A 23,236-nucleotide genomic window follows, 5' to 3' on the forward strand; every position below is an offset into this window, starting at 1 on the left:
TCATGCACAGCAGGTCCAAGAGACAAAGTCAGCTTTACATCGGACGTTCGAGATGACAGACTTGGGTCTACTCCATTTCTTTTTGGGCCATGAGATTTATCAGTCTCAGAGGGGGATCTTCATCTCTCAGCAGAGATATATACAGGAGCTCTTGGTGTCTTTTGCGATGAAGGATTGTTGGACTCTTTCTACTCCTATGGATCCGAACTGGAAGGCCACTTTCCATTCAGCTTTTCCCCTGGCGGATGCTTCCCGCTATCCTCAGTTGATTGGATCCTTAATTTGGCTTCTCAACACTCGTGTTGATCTTTGTTTTGCTATTGGGCTCTTGGCAGGGTTTATGAGTGAACCCAAGACGGTGCATTGGCAGGCTGCTCAGAGGATACTTCGGTATTTGAGAGGGACGTCTGATTTAGGGCTTCATTATCCCGCAGGGACAGATGGTTCAGATCTTGTACTTGCAGGTTGGAGCGACTCGGATTGGGCCAGTGATGTGGACCACAGGTGGTCTACTACAGGTTACTGTTTTACTTTGGGTGCAAGTCTTATCTCATAGAGTAGCAAGAAGCAGCCCACGGTAGCCCTTTCGTCTACTGAGGGGGAGTATCGGGCTGCGTCTTCCACCACATGTGAGGCTGTGTGGCTTCGGAGATTATTGGAGGAGCTTGGGTGCCCCCAGACTCGTCCTACTTTGCTGCAATGTGACAATGAGAGTTGCATTGCCTTGGCACGGAACCCTGTTTTTCATGCCCGGACGAAGCACATAGAGATCCAGTACCACTTCATTAGAGAGAAGCTTCTAGATGAGACCATCACTGTGGACTACTGCAAGACGGAGGACAATCTTGCAGATTTGTTTACGAAGGCACTTCCCCAGGCTCTACTTCGGAGACATTCCAGATCCCTCAGGCTTCTGCCCCGCCCAGGCTCTGAGAGGGGGTGTGTGACATTAATGTGATATTTACTGTGACATTAAGGTCACAAACATTGAATGTGACATTAAAGTGACATTTAATTTGACATTAAGGTGAATCAAGAGAAACACACACGAGGATGACCGTCCGGGCTCTTGGGCGCCCGAACGGGGTTAAGGGGAGCCTAGTAATTAAGAGAGTCCAAGAATAGTAGGACTCACCAAGGTTTGACGGCTGGCAATCGGATCACGATGGTCTGGCCAGCAACATACTAGGCAAGGCTGGGAGGAAAAAAGAATCACTCGTGCTCACCGATCTGGACGGTTTTCTTCTGGCTTGATAGTCTTCTTCTGAGTCATCTGACAGGGTGTTAGAGATCATCGCCTGTACGGGACTGCACAGTCCAGTCGGACTATACAGTCCGACTACCTACAGTCCAGTCGGCTGCATCCGACCTGCCCTGATTTTCGCCCAGATTCTGGCTATAAATAGCCGAGTTCTTCAGCAGTCTCCAACACTTCTCTGCTCGCAGATTACAGACTGGTGGCACGCGCAGATGCCCTCTCTGTCCGCAGATTTCAGACAGGAGACAGTGCAGACTGCAGCGGACTTCGAGGTGAACAGCAGGTTGCATCATCGAGGTGGAGACACGCAGTCCAGCGCACTGCGCCCGTGTACATATCTACATATCTTTGTATACAGCACACTTTATACAGCAGATCTTTGTCTTCCACTGTCTCTTTCTCTCTCTTCTCTCTCTGCGTTCTCTCTCTCTCAATCCTACGCTTCCGCACCGCTGCACTCTGACAGTCTGCTAGTTTGATTCCTTTCGTTTTGACGGGCTTTACATGTTTCTTCTGCACCAAGACATTACAGCGTTATTTCTACTAGATTGCAAAATTATGGGCACCCTCAAGCTTCTTAATGTGCAAAAGTTTACTGTTGTCACTATTTCCAGCCATAATTTGCAGCCCCAAATGGACTAACCAGTCACCAAAGGCAAGCCCAAATATGACACAAGTGACCACAATGCACAAGAGTACCAACCAACAATGAAAATCCCAAGATTGCAGAAATTTTCAGATCTGCTAATGAATTTTCAGAATTAAAAAATGTCGTTTCCTACACTCCTCAAGCAATTTCTGACACAATTAGAGACCAAGCCAACAATTACACGTGAAATCCCCAAAATTTCACTGCAATTTCTGCTCCAAAAGCATTCCCGAGCACAAATTTGACAATTTGGATCAAAAGCCCCAAATTTTTTAGGATAATCTGTTCAAAATTGTATCAATTCAAGTACCCAAGTGCATATTGTGAGAAAACACAGATCTAGAGCATGGCTGCAGCTATGGAGGTTGGAACTCAAAGCACAAACTCATGAAGACATAGACTAGACAAGACCAATTGTCACACAAGTGAATTGGGTTCCAAGATTGAGACTTGGACTCATAAACACATTCTTGTGTGTAAGGACAATGACACTGGCACTTGATTGAAAGGACAATCGCATTACATTTAAAAGTGAACCAAGTACATGTCTTTATAGCATTCTAGCTTCTCCACTATCCTCACTGTGCATATGGGATTCAGGACATCTGTTCCTGGAGCATACATCATTTGTTATTTCTCAACACCCCCCCTCAAATGATGAGTCTCTACACTTGCTAGCTTTTGCCCCCCCTACAGATAACTTGGCCTGAGAGACTAGCTCATAGGCATCCTAGTCAAGTTAAAGCTTGAGACTTTACATCTTTGGCAAGGGTTTTTACAAAGTAAATCCACTAAGGGAAACATAGAGATCCACTATGGGAACAAATTTCCTTAGAACAATCTATCATAGTTATTAATGGTAGCAAAAGCATCTTCCTCTTCTTCTTCATTCATGAATTGACTTTGGTGGTGGTCATTCTGCATCTACTGTGCTCTTTTCTTGTGAAAGCATTCACTCGTAATATGACCAGTCTTACCACAATAATGGCATGTCATCCGACTTTTGTTGTCGGTGTTGAATCCTCTTCCTTTGGGTCTAGTAGCTCCTTTGGTGTATAAAAGATCTTCCCTTGAATTGGCTTCTTTTTCATCTTTGCTTTTAAATTTGCTTTCTCCACCAAGCAATGAGTGCTCAATGTCTTTGAGTCAGAGACTGGAAACATTACTTAGTGTTGAAACAAGGTTCTCATACGGTTCATGATTAACACTGGCAAGTAGCACTGCTATTGCCTCATCTTCATCAATGTTATTTTTAAGAGTTGCTAGCTAAGTTTTAAGGCTTTTGAACTTATTGATATGTATAGTCATAGATGAATTGTCTTTTACATCCAACTTATAAAATTGCATAAGTAATTTTACCTTCGAGTTCTTTGCTTGTGTACCAAAGATCTTGTCAAGTTCTTCCCATGCCTTCTTTGCATCCTTGATGCCAGAGATGTGGTGTAATACATCATCTGATAGACCCCATGCAATAATACCTAGAACTTTGTTGTTCATCTTCTTCCATGCCTTTGTTTTAGGCTGGTCTTCTGCAGCATCTTCCTCTTTAGCATTGTCATCGGCATCATCTTCCTCAAAGAGATCCCAGAGGTCTTTCCTCATGAGATGGTACATGGTTTTCTCCTTCCAAGCATGAAAGCTCTCACTGTTAAACTTTGCTATTTGCTCAAGCTTTGTCATGCTTATCAACTTCAAACAACCAGCAAAAGATTGTAGGTCAATGTGTCAAGAGACACAAGAATATCAATGTCAAATGACACGAGTTGAGTATCAATGGATACTATTCTTGAGCTTAGTGATGGATGTCAATGCTTGATCTGCCTCTTGCTTGCTGATTTGATGTGATGGTTTGCTTGGAACTGAGTGTAGACTCGGATCAGAGTGGTAGTAGCTTGTCAGGAGTGAGAATTTCAAGTTGTTTAGGAGTTTGAAGCTCAAGGCTATGGAGTCCTGCACTAGGGTTTCCACAGGCGGCTAATAAATCAGTCGCAACAGCTCGATATGTGACCCATTCCATAAGATATTTGGTGAGAAGGTGCCCTATAGAGTAGGCTTTAGAAGCCCTATACTCACAGGAATGTCCACAGCGCACAAGGAAAGAACTGATGGTACGACCATTGACAAGGTGCAATATGACAGTGGGCTGATGCAGACAATGCTGGAGCCTAGACAGACCAATATTGCACTATAAGGTGCCAGGAAGGAGCACAAGGAGTGTAGAAAGATATGTCTAGAAGAAACTTTGTGGAGATATAGCCTCTACTATGAGATCCAGTAGCTCAAATGGTTGCAGGTCCTGTTGGCTATGGCTACCAACTAGTCAAGATGGACAGAAGTGAGGAAATGGAGTTCATGTACTCGAGCTAAGCTGGAGCTGAGCTGGGAGGAGTGAGAGGAGACCTGTAGAGGCAAAGAGATGAGCTAACACATGCTAAGCCATGCTCAGCTGCACTCTGATACCATGTGAGAAAACACCGATCTAGAGCATGGCTGCAGCTATGGAGGTTGGAACTCAAAGTACAAACTGATGAAGACATAGACTAGACAAGACCAATTGTCACACAAGTGAATTAGATTCCAAGATTGAGACTGGGACTCATAAACACATTCTTGTGTGTAAGGACAATGACACTAACACTTGATTGAAAGGACAATAGCATTACATTTAAAAGTGAACCAAGTACATGTCTTTATAGCATTCCAGCTTCTCCACTATCCTCACTGTGCATATGGGATTCAAGACATCTGTTCCTAGAGCATACATCATTTCTTATTTCTCAACACATATACCAAGCAATTCTTGCACAAATATATGAAATTCTGCAAAAGCCCCAAATTTTTCAAGTTCGGTGTGCACAAATTTCACTAAAATTGAAGAAATTTCACTGAAATGTCAAAAAGCCCCAAAATTTAGCGCGCAATTGTGCACTGATTTCGCAATTACTGAGTCAGATTATCCATTTCTGCATTAAAATCCCCAAATCCGAGAAAAGCCCCAAATTCCCTAGGGAGAATTTAACTTTGTGCCTTGGCGTGTGAACGCCCGATGAAGGAGGAAAAAAAGATATTTCCTTTAAAAGAAAAAACGTTGACTTGCTGCCTATCGCGTGAGCCACGTTCGTAGCAACTGGTCGTGGTCGTCGGCTGAAGCTGGTCTCATCCGTCCAATCCAATGCTTCATGTGCCTACAGCCCATTTCACCTGCAGCATTTTGTCAGCAATGCAATTTAAGCCTGGTCACCTCAAACACGTCTCCTGCAACCTGCGACTTGTTTCGTCTGCAACGTGTGGCCCGAGTCTAGTCGCCTTAAACGCATCTCCTGCAGCCTGCGACCTACCAACTATCGTTCCACATCTAGGACCTGAAGCTCCTGCTCGCCTGACGCCCGTCACTGGCTGCAGAAAGCGTACACAACCTGTGTGCTCTGATACCAATTTGATGTAGACGAGTCTATGCGTGAGCTGAGCTAAGAGTGGAGATGCGGAGAGTTGAGGCCAATAGAGAGTGAGAGAGTGAGCACAACACAATGGGTATTTGGTACAATGACTAATGTACCACATTTTAGGTTTTGAATATATATAAAGTACAAAGTGTAAGGGTGCGTTCACACCCGAACACACTAAAAGGCACAGTCACCCTTTATTCCCAACAAACTCAAACACAGATACTCAAACACAAACAGAAGAAGGAAAAGAGAACACAACTCTACAGTGAATGAATACTGCAAATGAATGTAAGAGTGTACAGATACTCAAGGGTAGAGCAGTGTGTCGGAGACTGCCATCCACCGAAGACGGATCCCAAGACTGTGACCACCAGTCGGAGTGTGTAGTTTGCAAAACAATGATGCTAGAAGTGACCCCCTCTCAAGCCCAAAACAGAGCCGAAAGGTTAGGCTAGTCACTTTGATTTTTACTTACCCCAAGGCGTCCCATCCCAAGCAGCCAGGGCATTAGACAAAGGATACACGTCGGCTGCCCAGTGGCCTACCAAAACTACAGAGGCGATGATTATCTTACCAATGGAGTCCTCCAAGTAGTCACCCCAGAGAGGACAAGGCATCAAACAAAATGTACACGTCGACTGCCCAATGGCCTACCAAGCCCTACAAAGGCGAATGGAACCACATTGAACTTTTTTTTTTTAAGTGAGTCAAATTTTATGGGATGCGGTCGATTGAGTAACAGTCACCCAGAAGACGGCAGTAGGGAGGATACACCCAACACATCACAAAACAGTACAAGCTTACCCATCCACTCAAGGGTGTCCATGGCGACGTAAAATATGATGAGGGAGTATGGTGGTGTAGTGTCAACAGCCGCTGGTGGAAACAGCTTAGGATCTGCTCAAGTGGTGCTCTACACAATGAGATACAAAGTATGTTGCATGCTGAAGAATGTTCATGCAGCAGGTGATAGTGTCCCTCCTGGGAAAATTGTTCACTTGCCCAAGCGCTCTAGTAAAAAGATGATGAAATCATGCAATGCAAAGGAGAAAGGTACAACAGAGGGGGAGAAACCAATGTCGAAGACAAAGTGATGAAGCCTGTAGAATACCAAGAAGGGTAGGAACCCCCTCTCGACTTAGATGTAGATGCTGAAGAAGGAAGAGGAGCTTGATCTCGATCTTCGTGTGGTGCCGAGAACAATAAGGAATGAAAGAAGATAATGAAGATGAAGTGGATGAAGCACCCCGCTAGAAGAGCAAGGTAGAAGTCACCGCCATGATAGCATCAAGAGAGATGTTGCACAATCTGCCTCCAGAAGGGAAACCACCATGCTGGAAGAAGAGCAAGCACTCCTAGGATGATGAAACCATGAAAAGAACGGTGCATATCCCCACGTCTCTAGCCCAGGTAGGACCAAAGCAATCTGCAAGTTAGCCCTACACTGAAAGACAAAACCCTGCAAAAGAGATGAGGATCTGCAAACACAAAGGTCAATAGTAAGATGCTCCAAAGCAAAACATAACAGAGAGAAAATCTAACTAAAAAGACAATGCAATGAATGTGTATGTGTGTGAGTAAATGCAACGAAAGACTTAAGAATGGAAAAGCTAGGGCAATGAATCCTAGAATCCTATTGGCCCAACTCTACCGGTGCGAAAAATGGATGTTAGACTGACCTAGGGTATCCTAAAGGACCTAGAGACATGCTAGCCTAAGAAGGTGTCCACCATCGTGTACGTCCAATAGTAAGGCTCTGCTAAGGAAACACCTGACGAGGTGGAGAGGAAGGTGAGATGGATGCATGAAATGCAACAGGATTGAGACCTACAAACCAATCAGCCAGTCCCTCAAGGGTAGTGAAAGAGACCGACTGCTAAGGCTGTGCTCGGGCCACATATCCAACAACAACAACGAGTGCTGAAGTAGCAGATGAAGCAGGAACGGAAGGCGTAGCCCCACTAGACTATGCAGTCGCAGCAATTTACTGAGGCTTTTTAGGTGGAAGACCCTGGGCCTTAGAGCGACACTCCTCATCCACATGGCCTGCTCTCTGACAGTGTGCAAAACCGGTTTTTCTTAGGGAGTTGCTACCTAATAGGTCTAGATTCTTTGGTTCCATCTGAGGAAGAGAAGTCACCCTTTGATTGGCTTGCCTTCGCATCTTGTGAGTTCTTGCCACTGTTGGTTTTCCCTCCCAAAGAAGAGGCAACCAACCCCCTCTGCTCTAAATAAGGCTGTGATGAGGATTTCTTGTGGACTTCATCGTGCAGCCTCGCGTAACACAAGAACTAGCACTCAAACTCGTAGAAGGTTGGTAATTGAGGCTATGAGATGATGTGCTAAATGAAATTAAAGTATTTTTTGGGACTTATTCAAGAACATAACCTGATCGTTGTCTGACTTTGGAGAGCCAGTAGTAGCGAACTTGGCAAGTAACCGCCTATATACAGCCAGCTTAACTTACAGATCATCCCCTTCCTTAATAGAGAACTCTTGAACCTCAAAGTCGAGATTTATGCACCGAGTACAATCTCGGGCCACATAGAAATCGAGAAGGTGACTCCAACGCTCTGACGCGAGCGGAAAGTGCTATAACAAAGAATGAAACTCCGGAAGCAATCCCTGCATCAGCTCAACAATGGTTGTGGCATTACAAGCTCTTTGACGGATGTAGTCAGGGTGAGCTAGTTGAGGGTCTGGCATAGGCTCTAGAACAATGACGAGATCCCAAAGACCATGAGACTCAAGCACTTATTGCATGAAATTTGACCAAGTCGTGAAATTCAACCCGTTAAAACGAGTCTTATCCGTGAAGACATTCTTGGCCATTGCAAAAGGAGTGGTAGTACTTAGAGATGGGTAGTGTGAAAAAGTGTGATGGGGGTAAGATAGGGGAGTAAAGTGCACTTGGGAATGGGCCCCAAAGAGCCCACCAAGCATTCGGATAGTGTGCAAGGTGGATCCATAGATAGGGATGGGCTAACTAGGCATGGGCATGGTAGTCGCATGAGTAGCCCATGGTGGAGATGGGATGGGAATACATGGAGCAGAAGATGGAAATCCCTGCATAGGTGTAACCCAAGGTAAGTGGGACAATGCACCATAAGCCGAGAATGAAATTCCCTATGTCTGAGTGGTCATGTGAGGGGTGAATCTGGGGGTAGTGAGAGGGATGCCCATCATAGCCATCCCAAGTGCTATGGGTGTGCTCATTTGCAACAAGGTGAGAGGCATTGTGTTAAAGGGTGGTATTCCCCCTAACAAAGTACCATGGTGCAAAGAGGTAGAGAATGGGGTAGAGAAGGAGAAGGTGCTAGGAGCGGAGATGGAAAATCCAACCCCTAGTGTGTGTGAAGCGGATGTGGAGTCTAATCTGAGATTTTAAAAGGATAAAGAGAGATGATCAAGAATAGAGGTAAAAGAGAGTGGAATGGAAGGGAAGTGAGAAGTGAGAAGTGTTGTTACATGCTCAAATGAAACAGAAGTTGTAGATGTACCTAAATTATGTTTGCTTCGTGAGCCCCCTCTATTAAAGTTCAATGCGCAAAGCCATCCGCATCCTACACCTCAAAAAAAGAAACAAGCGAGGGTTTTGATTCATTCAACTCAAAAGGGTTGTACAAACCAAACACTAGACCTGGCTAAAATGATGAAGATGGATTGCCAGACGCTCCAAATGTCGTATGTCTCCATGATCAAAGAGGTGGCTAGCCTTATCAACCAGTCCAAATGTGGTAGCAAAGCTTGTAGAAGGATATAAACATTACCGTACTTGTTGCGATAGTACTCCTCAATGTCCTCCTCTATCATGTTAGTGAAATCAGGAATAGAAGTAGAAAAGAAGGTGAAGGAGAAAGTGGAGTGTCGTTCTCCTCACCGAGTCCATAATACCATCTCAAGGCCTCCAATGATGGAGAAGCCTGATAGGACATCATAGGAATTGAAGAAGAAGGTGTCTGGGACATTGTGATTCAGTTACGAGTCGTATTGTGTGCCTCGCACAAAGACTAGCTCTCCATAATATCCATAAGATACTCTTTACAAGAGCACCGGCTGTGATACCATGTGAAGGAAACTGCTAGGGTTTGCATTGAGGAAACACAAAGTGTATGACCACAACAAAACACAAAGAGATAGAAACAGACACAAAAAGCAAAACTCAAATCTTAAACGCAAAACTCAAAACTCAAACACAGATACTCAAACACAAACAAAAGAAGGGAAAGAAGAACACAACTCTAAAGTGAATGAATATTACAAATGAATGTAAGAGTGTACAGATACTCAAGGGCAGAGCAGTATGTCGAAGAGTGACATCTATCAAAGACAGATCCCAAGTTTGTGACCACCAATCGAAGTGTGTAGTTTGCAAAACAATGATGCCAAAAGGACCTAGAGCACCAAACGCAAGTAAGAGAAGCTGTGGAGATGGAAGCTAGCCCCCAGATGAGTGTAAACGCAAATTGTGGATGTCGCCTGGATGAGGAGGAGCACCAGCACCTATCGCCTGGAGGAAGAGACACCAAACACAAGGAGCTAGAGTTGATGAAGATGCTGGCGATGGCTGGAAGATGCCAAACGCAGCCTGTAGGAAGACACCAAACAATGGGCGACAGCCTGGAGAAAGGCGCCAAGGCACTACAAGGGCTAATGGAGAGGTGGCAGCAGTCTAGAAGGCTGGACAGCCACATAGAGGTAGACTAATGGCTGAAATCTGCACTCAAGGGTGTGAAACCTGCACAAACAGGAATAAGGTTGAATGGGGGCAACCTGTCTATTTATAGATGTTGAAGGGTGCCCCAAAGAATTAGGGTTTTTTTTTTGGGACCACTGAAACTCTCTCGGACCACTCCCCTTTTTAGGATTTTTCATTAATTAAGTGTGTTTTGGAGCTGTTTAAGAATGCTAATCAACTGAAAAGCATGTTTTAGCTCAACATATATTCCATTTAGATGGACAACAATGGAGATTTCAGAAATTGAAAAGCTCGAAAAGATGACTTTAGATCCACTGCTTATATTGCCAAATCTCAGAAGTCTTTTGTTGTACAATGTGATGCATGTGGTAATAGCACTGGGGTTGTTTTAATGCAAGATGGTCATGTGGTAGCCTACGAGAATTGTGTTTTCCATGGTGCAAAAAAGAATTTGAATATCTATGAGAAGGAAATACTGGCTATAATCCAGGTACTATGAACATGGAAACGATATCTTTAGAGGGTGATTTCACTGTGCATATAAATCATCAAACATTGTGTTACTTCTTAACCTAAACAAATTTGTCTAAGAAGCATATGAGATGGGTGAATTTCCTCTCCGTATTTCACTTTAAGATTGTGCACATTGCATATCGATGGAAAAAAGAATGTGGTGGCTAATGCACTATCAAAATTCCTCAAATTTCAATAGTTACTTTGGTCTATCACACTTAATTGGATGCCATGAAGAATCGGTATGTTGCTGATTCAGATTTTGCAAATGTTTATAATCAGCTTGGCAATGGCCAGAGACATGAGCACTATATACTTAGAGATGGCTTTTTGACGATGCATGGATATATTTGTGTTACAAAAATACTCAAGGCCAAAAGTGATGAGTGAGAGTCATGCTCCTCCTTGTGCAGGGCATAGAGATATTGCTACTACAATTAAGGCTATGGAGCACTTTTTCTATTGGCTAGCTTTGAGACGCAATGTAGAGCAGTTTGTCCATACATTCATTGTATGCTAGAAAGTCAAGTACAATAGACAAAAGGTGCTAGGTTTATTCCAACCCTTGCCTATACTTGATAGCCCTTGGCAGAGCAACGCTATGGACTTTATCTTTAAGCTTCCTATAACACCTACACCAAATGATGGGATATGGACTACCATTAGCAGGTTCAATAAGCAAGCCCATTTCATTCCAATGAGAAAAAAGATAAAGGCCGATCATACGCCACCCTTATTTTTGCAACATGGCATGCTAGAATCAATCGTTAGTGATCAAGATCCAAGGATAACCAAATCTTTTTGGAAGAAACTATTTGAAAACATGGGTACCATGCTAAAATTATTAGCTAGTGAAATTATTTTTCTAAGTAAAAAATAATTGCTAAATTAATTTCTAAATCAATATTCTGAAAATTAATTTAATAAGGATGAAAATTGCTGGAAAATGGAGTAGCAAGGCTGCCACTTGGAAGAACTTGCCCATGCAAGTGAGAAGAGGCTGGTAGGAAGTTGGGAGAGAGGATGGGAGAGTCATTCTACAACAGAGGAGCGAAGAGCAGCTGTGTGATCAAGTCACCAATTGTAGGAGGTCATTGGCCATCACCAGGAGATGCTTTTGAGCTAGCCGACTATATTCCAAGGCTCTACAGGAGTAAGCAACAGCATTATTTGTGTGTCCTGGTAGTTGGTGACAGCTACAATGGCTGTCTAGACAGGGTAGTAGCTGATCTCTTCCTTTTACTTCGTGATCGAAGTCTGAATTTTCTCTATCCTCAACATTCTCTCTCATGCTCCAACCAATTCCCAACTTTCCTCTTTCAGCAATCCCAGCCATTGGGGGTGGAGAATTTGAAGATTCTCTACCGATAAACCCTAATTTACAATAGAAATTAGGGTTTTGACAGCTACCTCAAACATGTGCTCAAATTCTAAGGCCTAGAACTTAAATTCCATCAGCTTAAATTGGAGGATTTCATGGAGATTCAAGTGGCCAGCCAATCAATATTGAATTTGGGGCTGAATTCATCTCTCAAAGAGCAAGGTGGAGACCCATTCCCAAGCAAACCAAGGGGCAAACTAGTATGAAGGCTTGCTGGTCATTAGTGATAGCAAGAGAAGAACAAAGAAGAAAAGAAGCCAAAGAAGGGGAGTCATATTCCGACTTTAATACCAACACAAAGGGAAAGTGCTAAGGATATCCTTAGTGTCCACATTGTAGGAAGACCTCACATCCCAAGGAGTAGTATTGGAAGATGTAACCTCACCTTTGTCCACAAATGAAGAAAGGAGTGATGATAGAGTCTCCATCTACATCTACCTCTGCATCCACCATCACGACAGAGTCAGTTTCCCTCCACATCCAATACTTGGAGAAGTTTTCTTTGACTATCTTGTCCTTAGAGAGAGACCTCAACTCATCAATAGCAGCGCTTTAAGTCATATGACTCCTCGACGAGATAGGCTTCAAGATATCTGTACTCAAAGAGGGTATAGTCACATTAATTCTTGTCTTTTCAACACTTCCCTTCATCAGCCTCTACTTCGATTGGTGGTTACTCCACTCCGGATCCATGTTTGGTGGATGATATACATTGACCCCTCACTTAACCTACTCCCACGAGAGCCACCAACTGTTGGACAGCTCTCCCTTTGAGCATGTTTTACATTTTCATTCGTAATTCAATTATCTACATTCTACATTCTTGTGTTTTTTGCATTTTTGCATTAGTATTTGAGTTCACTATCAATTGTGGTTGTACACTCCATGTTTTCTTATGCAAACACATATGACACTCTTCTTACTACCCTTCGATCTACTCCATCTCCTTTGGCCTTCCACCACATCCATGATCTAGGAGGAGGTGCTAGAAGCCTTGTGTTTTATATGCCCATCCCTTACACGGGAGTCTCGATCTGCGTTGAACAAAGATATTAGGAGCTCAAACAGTGAATTTGTCCATCAATTCATTTGTCCTAGACACTTTCGGTGGAGTTTCTTTCCTCCATTAGAAAAGTGCCAACCTATTTCCCTCATTTCTAATTAAGTATTTATTGCCACAGGCATGGCAGATTTTATCAAGCAGCTAGGTATAATTTATTGCAGCATTTCATGCTTGTGTGGCATTTTATGCAAGTTTGTCCAGCCTACATTAAATGCAAGTCGTCTACTTTATGCATGCATGCCTGTTTATAGCAGTCCTCCTCACTCGACTATCACTCACTCAATTATTTTGCCAGCCATCCTCCTTCAATCTTGATAATGCTACCTTTTTCTAGCGATCTCACTTACACTCTATAATGCATGTAGGGGCTAGCTAGGACCAGCCTTGCATCATTCAAATTTTTAGTTAGTTTCCTTCCTTAATTTCACTGTCTTCCTCTTATCTCCTTTTCTATTCACTCTGTGTTCATTGTTCCTTTCCATTGTGTGCACTCACGTGTGATAGATCGGCATGTCTTGATTAAAAAAACCACCTACAGCATAACCACAGGCAGCCGTATGAGCTTCATAGGGTTTATTTGGATTGTCAATGTGCAACATTGGTACAATAATAACCAGCTGTTTCATGGTTTGAAAGCATTTCTCAAGCTCACTAGTCCAAACAACAAGTGAACTAACATGGTGCTTCTTGCTTTAAATACCAATGAAATGCCCTCCAGGCTCCCAAAGATCCAACATGCATGCGAGACATGACACAAGCTATACCCACAACAAAGAACATTAGAGGAATGGACATCAGAGTCATCTCCCAAGAATAGAGCGAAATGGGCTTAGCCCCAAACCTGCGAGCTAGCAACATACCAAGTCACCGCCACATCCCAAGAGCTAGCATCCCATAGGACAAGCCCACACCATCCCAATGTGTAGATGCATCAGTCTATGGGCAAGAGTCCAAGAGTGATGATCACACAATGATCGGCACAATAGGGCCTTGAGTTCTATAAATAGTGCCTGGCTGCCCTAAACCTAGGTGTCCCTAGTGCATTCACTCTTGAACACTTCATGACCACTGTGACATGCTACTTGCACTGATCTAGATGTCCAAGGATGTAACAGTTACATGGCCCAAACAAGACAAGAACTCGACGGCTCAAATACATACAAGCAAACAAGGAACATTCAAAATGGAATGATGGCGAAGTGACTTTAGTGACAGAGCATAAAAATCAACACATGAATGCCCTCTCTTAAGCTAAGCATAAAATGCAAGTGTGTTAAGGATCAGGTCAGCAAAAATGCAGTTTACCACAGTCAAAGGAGCAATGCATTATGCAACCCAAAAAGCAAGGTTGAGGAGGTGGAAAACCAGTGTCAAATCCAGCCCACAAAAGGTGATAGCAACCCAAATTGCAGTGTAAGATGCCAGATTCAGGCAGGAAACAGGCCATCCAGCCCACTAACAAAGTTGGCCAGCTCAGGACAGGCCATCTTGATGTAGATAAAGGCCTGGGAGAGCAAAACACAAGGTTTAGCACCTCTAAGATAGGATAATGCAGCAGTTGAGACCCGCAACCAGTGAGAACACAGCAAAAAGATGCCTAGATCCATTATTTAGAAATCTAATACCATATGAGAGTGCAGGACGAAAGCAGAAGTAATTAACACAAAGCACAAACACTAACACAATGAGCAGAGAATAAGAAGAATGGAGCACTCAAGAATGAATCATGAATGGGCAATGGAATCCATAATGAAGCATAAGAACAAGGGTACAATACCACCAAGGTAACCAACACACTGTGTGACCAACAGTGCCTCCACTCTCCCTTGTTGAGCCATTAATTTTAGCCTTTGCACTTAATCTTCATACATGCATTGAACTAATATGCTGACCAATGTACCCACTAACAATAGTGCCTAACCCATGATATGTACGCCACTAATGGACAAAACTATCTGAAACTCACTTTCTTCACATGAAAATGTCCGGGAGTGGTTTTTATGTTAGGATCTCCAAGAAAGAGAGAAGAACTCAGCTCTTGGACCTGGAATAGCCTGTCCCAGAGAGAAAAAGAGAAAACAGTGGAAGAGAAAGCTGGCTTTGGTGCTCCAAAAGTACAATGCTGACTTGAAACTTCCAATACAAAGTAGAGAAGATTAGTTGCTGAAACAAGCTTGAATTGCATCCTCCATAGCTAAAACTCTTCAAAATCTGCTCTCCCACCAAATACATAGCAGAACTCATGCTGCCCAAAAACTGAGAGGAGCTGTAAATGGCATCATTCAACTTTCTCGATGCCCAACTGAGTCATCCCTGCAAGCTGTTAAAATTTCCCACTGTCAAAGTGCAGCAAATGCAGAAGCGAATGACTGGACTGATTGAAAGAAAATGAACACATAAAGAACAAGGAGAGAGAAGAGACAGTAAAACGCAGAAATCTGCAGAGAATGAATGCTGAAATGAAGAGGGCAGATACATACAAGGATTGTCGAGTGTATCACTACCGAACAATCTTTTTCTCCACTTGAAAAGACAAGTGAAGATGTTGGAGGCTGGCCAGCCTATAAATAGGCAAGAAATAATAAATAAAACAATCAGGTGAGTCAGTTAAAAACTGGCCAACTGCTGCAAAAGTGGAATTGCAGCAATAAATAATGATTTAAAAATGTTGCACACTAATGCCTATGCCGCATGGCATCTACACTGCTTGCATGGCCCTATCCAAGGGATGAATAAATCTCTAACACCCCCTCCTAGATCCTCGACAGGGCATAAGGCTTAGAGATCTGGAGTGTTGTCGAAGGATGGCCTGAGGAAGAACCTTCCTAAACAAATCTCTAAAGTTATCCTCTGTCTTGTAATACGCCACATCAATGGTCTCATCCAAGATCTACATGTCCTTCAACCTAGCATGGAATATGGGCTTCTATACCAAAGCAATGCAACTCTCATTATCACAATATAGTGTAGTAGAACCTATCTAAGGATAGCCAAGTTCTCCTAACAACCTCCAAAACCACACTACCTCACCTAGTAGTAGGCGCTGCACTACACCCATGTAGATGATAGGGCAACTATGCTTCCTACTACTCCAAAAGATAGCACTTGCACCCAAAGTGAAGCAATATCCTATTGTTGACCTCCTATGGTCAACATCTCCAACCCAATCTAAATCCCTCTAACCCTGTAGAACAAAGGTTGAATCTCCTGTACCTGCTAGATAATAAGTACCTAGGTAAGGGGTCTCCTCAAGAACCGCAAAATCCTCATCACAACCTTTCAATGAACCAGCTCGGGTTTACTCATGAACCCTACAAGCAAACCTACATGAGAACAAAATTCAATCCGAGTACTTAAAAAGCCACATTAATGACCTAATAAACTGCATCCAGCAAGTAGCATCCATTGCCGCTAAATCTGCATGGACTATAGTCTTCTAATTCGAATCCATGGGAGTAGAAATAGCCTTACACCCCTCAATCTCAAAAGTAGTTAAAGACTTCTGCACATACCACCACTGAGAGATGAAAATCCTCCTCGAAGTCTACCAAATCTCATGACCTAGAAAGAAGTAGAGAATGCCCATATCCGTCATCTCGAACATCTTGTGTCGTGCCTCCTTCGTCTGCTCGACCTTCTAAGTATGGTCACTTGTCAAAATGAGATCATCCACATAAAGCACGAAACGTGTGTTATCACAGGGACGTGAAATTTTAAAATGCTTTAATCTTACTAATAACATTTAATTAAGTTATTACTCAAATGAGCAAGGTTGTTTAGCACATGATGCACATGGCACTTATTTCATGGTAACAAGCCAAGGACCCCAAGGATATAAAGGATATCAAAGGCAAAAGTTGTGATAAGTTATGCCAATTGGGTTTTATTAATCAATTGGTATCAGATTAAACCTTAGGGCAATGGTTTGGTCAATAAGTGTCAGTGTTGACACTAGGGACTAGCATTAATCAATTAATTAATATCAGTCTAAGGGTCTATTGGCAGCAACAGTTTTTCAACATTTGTCGCGATGAAACTTTGAAATTTCTCTCTCTACAGCGTTCTCTCTAATCCCCAAGCCATCTCTCAAGTTATCTCATCATTTTCCAGCAATTTGAGCTAGTGGAGAAAGAGATTTCAATCAATCTCTGCTATAAACCCTAATTTACAGCAGAAATTAGGAAGATTCAAGAGGCCTACCAACCAATATCAAATTTGGGACTGAATTTGTCTTTCAAGAACCAGGATGAAGGTCAATCCCCAAGCAAACCAAGGGGCAAATTGATTTGGAGGCTTGCTAATCAGTTTTGACAACAAGAGGCACTTGGACTAGCAGAGGAGATCAAAGGATCTTAATTGTACTCCTTCCATTTGTAATACAAGATAAAGAAATACAGCAAGGGGTGCCAATTTTGGGGCTAACACGGTGTCCAATGTCCAAGATCAAAGTGATAAAGTGTACGTTTTCAGTTTATTAAATTTTGTGCTTGTTGTAATAAGTGCTAAACTAGATTATTGAATTTTAAGCTCGTTGTAATTAGTACTAAATCAAGTTATTTACCACCCTATCCAAAGAAGAAGACTCGTTTCACGGGCCCTTCAGTTGAGGTGTGGACATACGACTAGGGATCGACAAAAGAATGCCGATACCCTAACTTCCCTTGGAAAAACAAGTCTATCATTCCAAGCACATGGAGCCTAGTCCAGGCTATAAAGGACCTTCTTTATGTCAAAAATAGCAGGCATGCTCTCATACCATATCAAAATAAGCGACGGTACAAATAGACAGTAGGGTTTGCAGGGAGCAACACCATGTATAAGGCAAACACTAAGAGAGAAGAGAAACTCAAAAACACAAGAAGAACACAATGATAATGCACTAAATCATGCTATGAGAAGAAATGTTGATACAACGGAACCGAAGCTCAAAAGATAACTACACTATCATGTCTGAATAAAGCAGTGGCCACTGATTCGGCCCATAGGCATTGAGATGTCTGCCAATGCTTCATCATAGTCCACAAAATATCGATCACACTGCAATTCTTGCGCTCCAATATGTCATTCTCTTGAGATGTGTTTGTGTTGGCAAAACTCTTGGTGAATGCTATGATCTGCACAAAACTTGCCTAGCTCATTGGAGACAAATTCCTCTCCTTTGCTAGAACGCACGGTCTTGATTTTCCTACCAGACCTATTCTCCTTGAAGATCACGCTTCAAACTTCAGCTCCAAGAAATATGTCCAAGTCATCCTACTAAAACCATCACCAATAAGTATAAAGTACAAACTCCCCTTAAAAGACTTCGTCCTCATCGATCCATATAAATCCATCGAAACAAGCTCCAAGGGCTTCTTAGCCCTACGTGAAGCCTTGTTGGGAATTCCATCTCTATGCTACTTGCCACGAATGCAAGACACACATGACAAGTGACTCACCCTAATCTTTGGCAATCCACACACAAGCTCACCACAAGATATCTTCATAAGGCACTAGCAGTTGAGATGGCCAAACCAAGCATGCCATAGCTCAATCTCAAACTGCAAAGAGAGAAGAAGAAAAGTAAGAGCTGATGAAGTTCACATCTTCTAGAATCCATTCTCCTCATGATCTCCACAAAGAACCTATCGACCATAGACATCCATTTCATCACGGCCACCTAATTGTACAACTCGTCCAACTCTAGCCATATCTCCTGAGCAACAATCAAATGCTCAATGTAAGCTATTATAGCCGAAGCGCAAGAGGGAGATAAGGAGTAGATGTGAGCATTCAATTTGTCCCAATGTACTTGTACCTTCACCAACTCAGCTTTCTCATCAACAAACAGCTTGGAGGCATCATGGGCTTTGAGACATTCTATAGCCTCGATCACAAGCTTTGCCAAATCGTAGGAGTCCAAGATGGCAAGGATCATTACCTGCCAAATGTGGTAATTCTATCCATCGAGCTTCTAATCTCAAGGAAGAGTTAGTAACACGAGGACCTTATGGTTCATAAAGGGCAACCCATCGAGTTTATGGTACTTCTACCCACCATGCTTCTAACATGTAAAAAAAACAAGGGCAACCCCCTCTAACTCCACAAAAGGGTGCCTATTCCGGCTTCCTCCATTCATCCTAAACCTCTTTCAACCCTACGGGAGATAATGAAAACTCAAAATCTGCAACAAAAGGTTGAAAACACAGCCTTTTCTCCTTCACAAACAGCAAAAACCTACAAAAGCCAACAACTTCGCCTCTTTCTTGCACTTCATACAATAGATGAATAAATCTCTAACACCCACAAGCTGCAAGGAAACACAAGGGACCTACTTAGAATTAATACACTAGAGGGGCTACTTGGTATTTAATCCAAGTTGCTCATTGAGCCAAACTTTAATCAAAGCTAAATTCAAAGGTCGAAACTTTCACATTAATATAAGGTTCACATTTAACCTTAGAAATCTACTACATCTTAGGATTTGAACTTAATTCTTGACCCTGCCCTTGTGCCATGGCCCAAACTTTGTCCACTTGGATACCTAGTACGCATATCCTTCACTTCCAAAGCAATGGCTATCATGCCCAAAGCTAGGGGTACCAAATTTAGTAAATATTTAGCCAGTAAGAAGTACTCAAGCCAAAGAAATCATCTGGACCAGCTCTGCCTAGAATCTCACTTTCTCCAATTGCAAACCAAAGCTTTCTCTGAAGTATCCTCCTATTGCATCTTGCATCACTTGAAATCTTCCACAGTTTCACATCATTCCACAAGGAAAATAGAATTACTCCGTTGCTAAAGCGAAAACAACAGGAATACCTTCCTCGACCCGAGCTTCCTGAGGTGACTGTGACTGATCAAGGCCGGGGCGCTCCAAAACACCTGCGCCTCCGCTGCTGCCGAGCCGAGCCTCCGAGGCGAAGAAACCTCGGTACCTGCAGGCGGGACCTCTGATTGGAAGAGGACCACAGGCGCAGCTGATTGGCTCTACCTGGGGCTGGAGCGAGCGGGGAGCGAAGAGGCGCTGCAAGAAGGAGAAAGATGTTGACGATGAAGATGGTATTGATGATGAAGTACGAGTGGGCGCATGGAATGAGGTAGAGTAAGTGTACAACGCAGGACAACCGCAGATGAGTGCTTCCATTGCTACCAATTTTCAGAGGCTTGGTCTCGGCGCGCTGTTGCAGTGTTTATACCGTTCCACATCCACTTCGCAAACCTATTGCCCTGGAGGCTGGTGATGAAGGCTGACGATGATTCGTTTCCACTCCCATTACCGAACTACTTTTCAACCCATTTTGTTTGCGCCACAAAAATCCCCGTCGACCGCTCGTTAGGGGCGTGGCACCGCCAGCAGGCCAATCGATTTCTGCGCAAGTCTACGTCATCTCCATGTGGGGCTACTTTGCGCGTGTCTGGCTGCCAGCTGGGTGGTTTGAACAATCGGGCAAATTGGAATGAGTTGAGCGTCTTAGACTAGTGCCTCGCGATGCTCTAGTATACAGAGTTGCGAGTGTGCACTAAGGCTGGTTACACACCGCCATTGCCTGCCCAATCTGTGCCCAGTTGGTGGGCATAGGAAAAGTTAACATGGGCGGTCACTTGTCTATCACTTGCTTACACACTGGGCGGCGAACACTTCTCGTGGTCATTAAGTGTCCGTTCGTAATCGTTTACACACCGGCCACCACCTATGCACCGGACACTTCTCGACTCATGTGTGAATGAGTGGTTGCTATGGATGTTGATCGTTAGTGGTATAATAATTACTATTTGAATACCTATTTAAACACAATTATTGATGCTAGATTTTAAAAAATGACTATTAAAATTGAAAAAAAGTGATTCATAAAACTAAAACCGTTACAAGACTATAAAGCGACTAGCAGAATTCAAAGCATTACAAACTTTTTAAAAACGGCTTATAACACTAACGCAAATTAGTAATGAAAAAGAGAGCAGGGGAGTTGAACCCCTTCACCATGCTATTTAGACATGGCTCTACCCAGCTCTCTGCAAAAAGGTGGAAAGAGGAAAAAAAATTTAGCACACCACCCCTCTTTCCACCTTTCCACCTGCATTGCAAACGCTACTGAAGTTTACTCACCGTTATCTTCATTGTCAATTTCCTCCGCAAAGTCAGAATCACCAAAGACTGTTCTCATATTTGTGTTCTCCCTCTCTCGAAACATGGCTCGAGCAATGTTGTCTCTTTGAGATGCCCCCCCAGGATGGCTTGCCTTCGGCGTTGGCTCCGCTGATTGGGCTCTTTGTATTGCTTGTGTGGTACCTGTGTTAGTTAGCGTAGCAACCTCTGCTAATCTATTCCTCAAACTATTTTGTTGGTCCATATCTTGACGAGGTGCATTATTTTCTCTCTCAAGTTCTGCTGTCGCTTCACGTATCCATGCATCATCAAAACTATCTCCATGCACAATGCATATATTATGTAGAACAAGGCATGCTGCCACCATCTTCGGGAGATTTTGTAAAAGCATATCACATCTCTTCAACAAAATACGAAATCGGGCTTTAGAGATGCCAAATGCCCTTTCAACTAGCATACGAGTACTTGATTGTATGTAATTCCAATGATAGCGTTCTGAAGATAGGCCATCCTTACCACCCTTGAAATGAGGAAGCATCCAAAAGTGTGCAGGATAAGCACAATCACCTAGTAGACAGTATTGTCCCAAAGCTTTGTTTAAGCATCATTTTCCTAGGTCTAAACGTTGAAAAACATTCCAGTCGTGCATAGAACCTGCCTAGCCAACGTCATAGTCCCAAACAACACAATTGGCTACCACACTTATCTGTAGAATAATTGAGTGGAAGCCCTTCCTATTAATATAATCTTCATGGTTCTCTCTTGGGGCAATGATGGGAATATGACTACTATCTACTGCACCAACGACATAGGGTATACCTCGAAGGGCCTGAAATGCATCTACATTTTTTTGCATTTGTTGTGATGTTGGCCACTTTATGTACATACCATGCAATCCACATGCGGCCAATGCATCGCAAAAGTCCAGAATAGCCATCTGTGTAAAAGAAGTTGAGACTCCGTATAAATCAGCTATGAGTCCCAAATTTGAGCCACTCACCAGGCGATGCAGAGCCACACAAACCCGCTTCTCCACAGGCATTGCTCTTCGATAGTTCGTGTTCTTGCATCGCATTTGTGGTGCTAGCTTTGCAACGAGATATTCAAATGTACTCTTGCCAACTCATAACGTGCTTTTGAACATTCGGTTTGAATAACTCCCCAGAAGCCCCTACTCCATAAAAGTTTGTGGTCTTGGATAGGCCTAGCATGACCGTTGATCATGCCTTCGCTGACCTATCCTAGCTCGACGTGCAACATAACCACGAGCCATGCACTCCATCAAAGTATGCAATTGCATACTGTCATCGTCCTCGTCATCCAAATCACTTAACAATAGCTGAAACATTGCCATGACAGCAACTGTAACACCGATGACATACATTATCAAAAGACTTTCGTCGTCCATTCACTTGTCAAAAGATTTTATGAAACTCTATGAGAATTGAATAGAGATGTTTAGGTAGAGTAAAAAACTTCTTTTTTTTTAAGTTCCAAATTCATCTAAAGTTAAAACTATCATTCCTTTTTAAGACTTTTGATTACATCTAACAACCCAGATACAGAGGAGGCAAGTGTATCCATGATAACGAGCTTGCGCTCTTCAAATGCTTTCTTTTCCTCTAGGTTTGATTTCTGGTTGGCTAACATAGATCGAGCGGTGCTAGCCATGTCACTAAGAGACTCCTCTATCTTTCTACCCTTCTTATTGCGTGCTCCTTGGCTAGTTGTTTGATCTTGCCCAATCTTCGAAGGCTCATTAGATCCAATGTCTTCCTGGGTGTGGTCACATGGATCATTGGAGATAGATGTAGTGTTGTCTTCTGGAGAAGACAACCCACCAACAGATGAGGCATGTGCATCGCTGACAACATTTGCACGATTCTACATATATTCATCCACAAGATCATACCATTGACAAATGATCCTCCGATCATTACCTGATATGGCATTGTAGGCCTTATCCTTTCTATATGACTCATAAACGTGTCCCCAGCGTTTTCTGCATGCCTCACCATCTTTGTCGAACTCTGGAAATAGAGATGCTAGCTGTGTGGCTACCTTCGACCATATATCCACTCCTTGCTTTGGTGGCTTTGAGAACTCCGCACTCATGGATCCTCGGATGTGAATGAGTT

General features: G+C 43.1%; 1 protein-coding gene across 1 annotated transcript in view; it reads right to left on the minus strand.

Annotated features, from left to right (window-relative positions):
* The window catches only part of LOC148035628 (ATP-dependent Clp protease adapter protein CLPS2, chloroplastic-like), a 47,186-nt gene extending 26,882 nt beyond the window's left edge, over positions 1-20,304 (minus strand). Inside the window, exon 1 of the mRNA XM_087677602.1 lies at positions 19,811-20,304. Coding sequence (XP_087533728.1) covers positions 19,811-20,135 — 325 coding nt within the window. The 5' untranslated portion in view covers positions 20,136-20,304. The remainder of the gene's footprint in view (positions 1-19,810) is intronic.
* Between the last annotated feature and the right edge of the window lie 2,932 nt (positions 20,305-23,236).

This window comes from Lygodium microphyllum, chromosome 5, assembly GCF_053477565.2.
Source record: "Lygodium microphyllum isolate KBCC chromosome 5, Lygodium_microphyllum_v1.1.10, whole genome shotgun sequence".
Classification (NCBI taxonomy): Eukaryota; Viridiplantae; Streptophyta; class Polypodiopsida; order Schizaeales; family Lygodiaceae; genus Lygodium; species Lygodium microphyllum.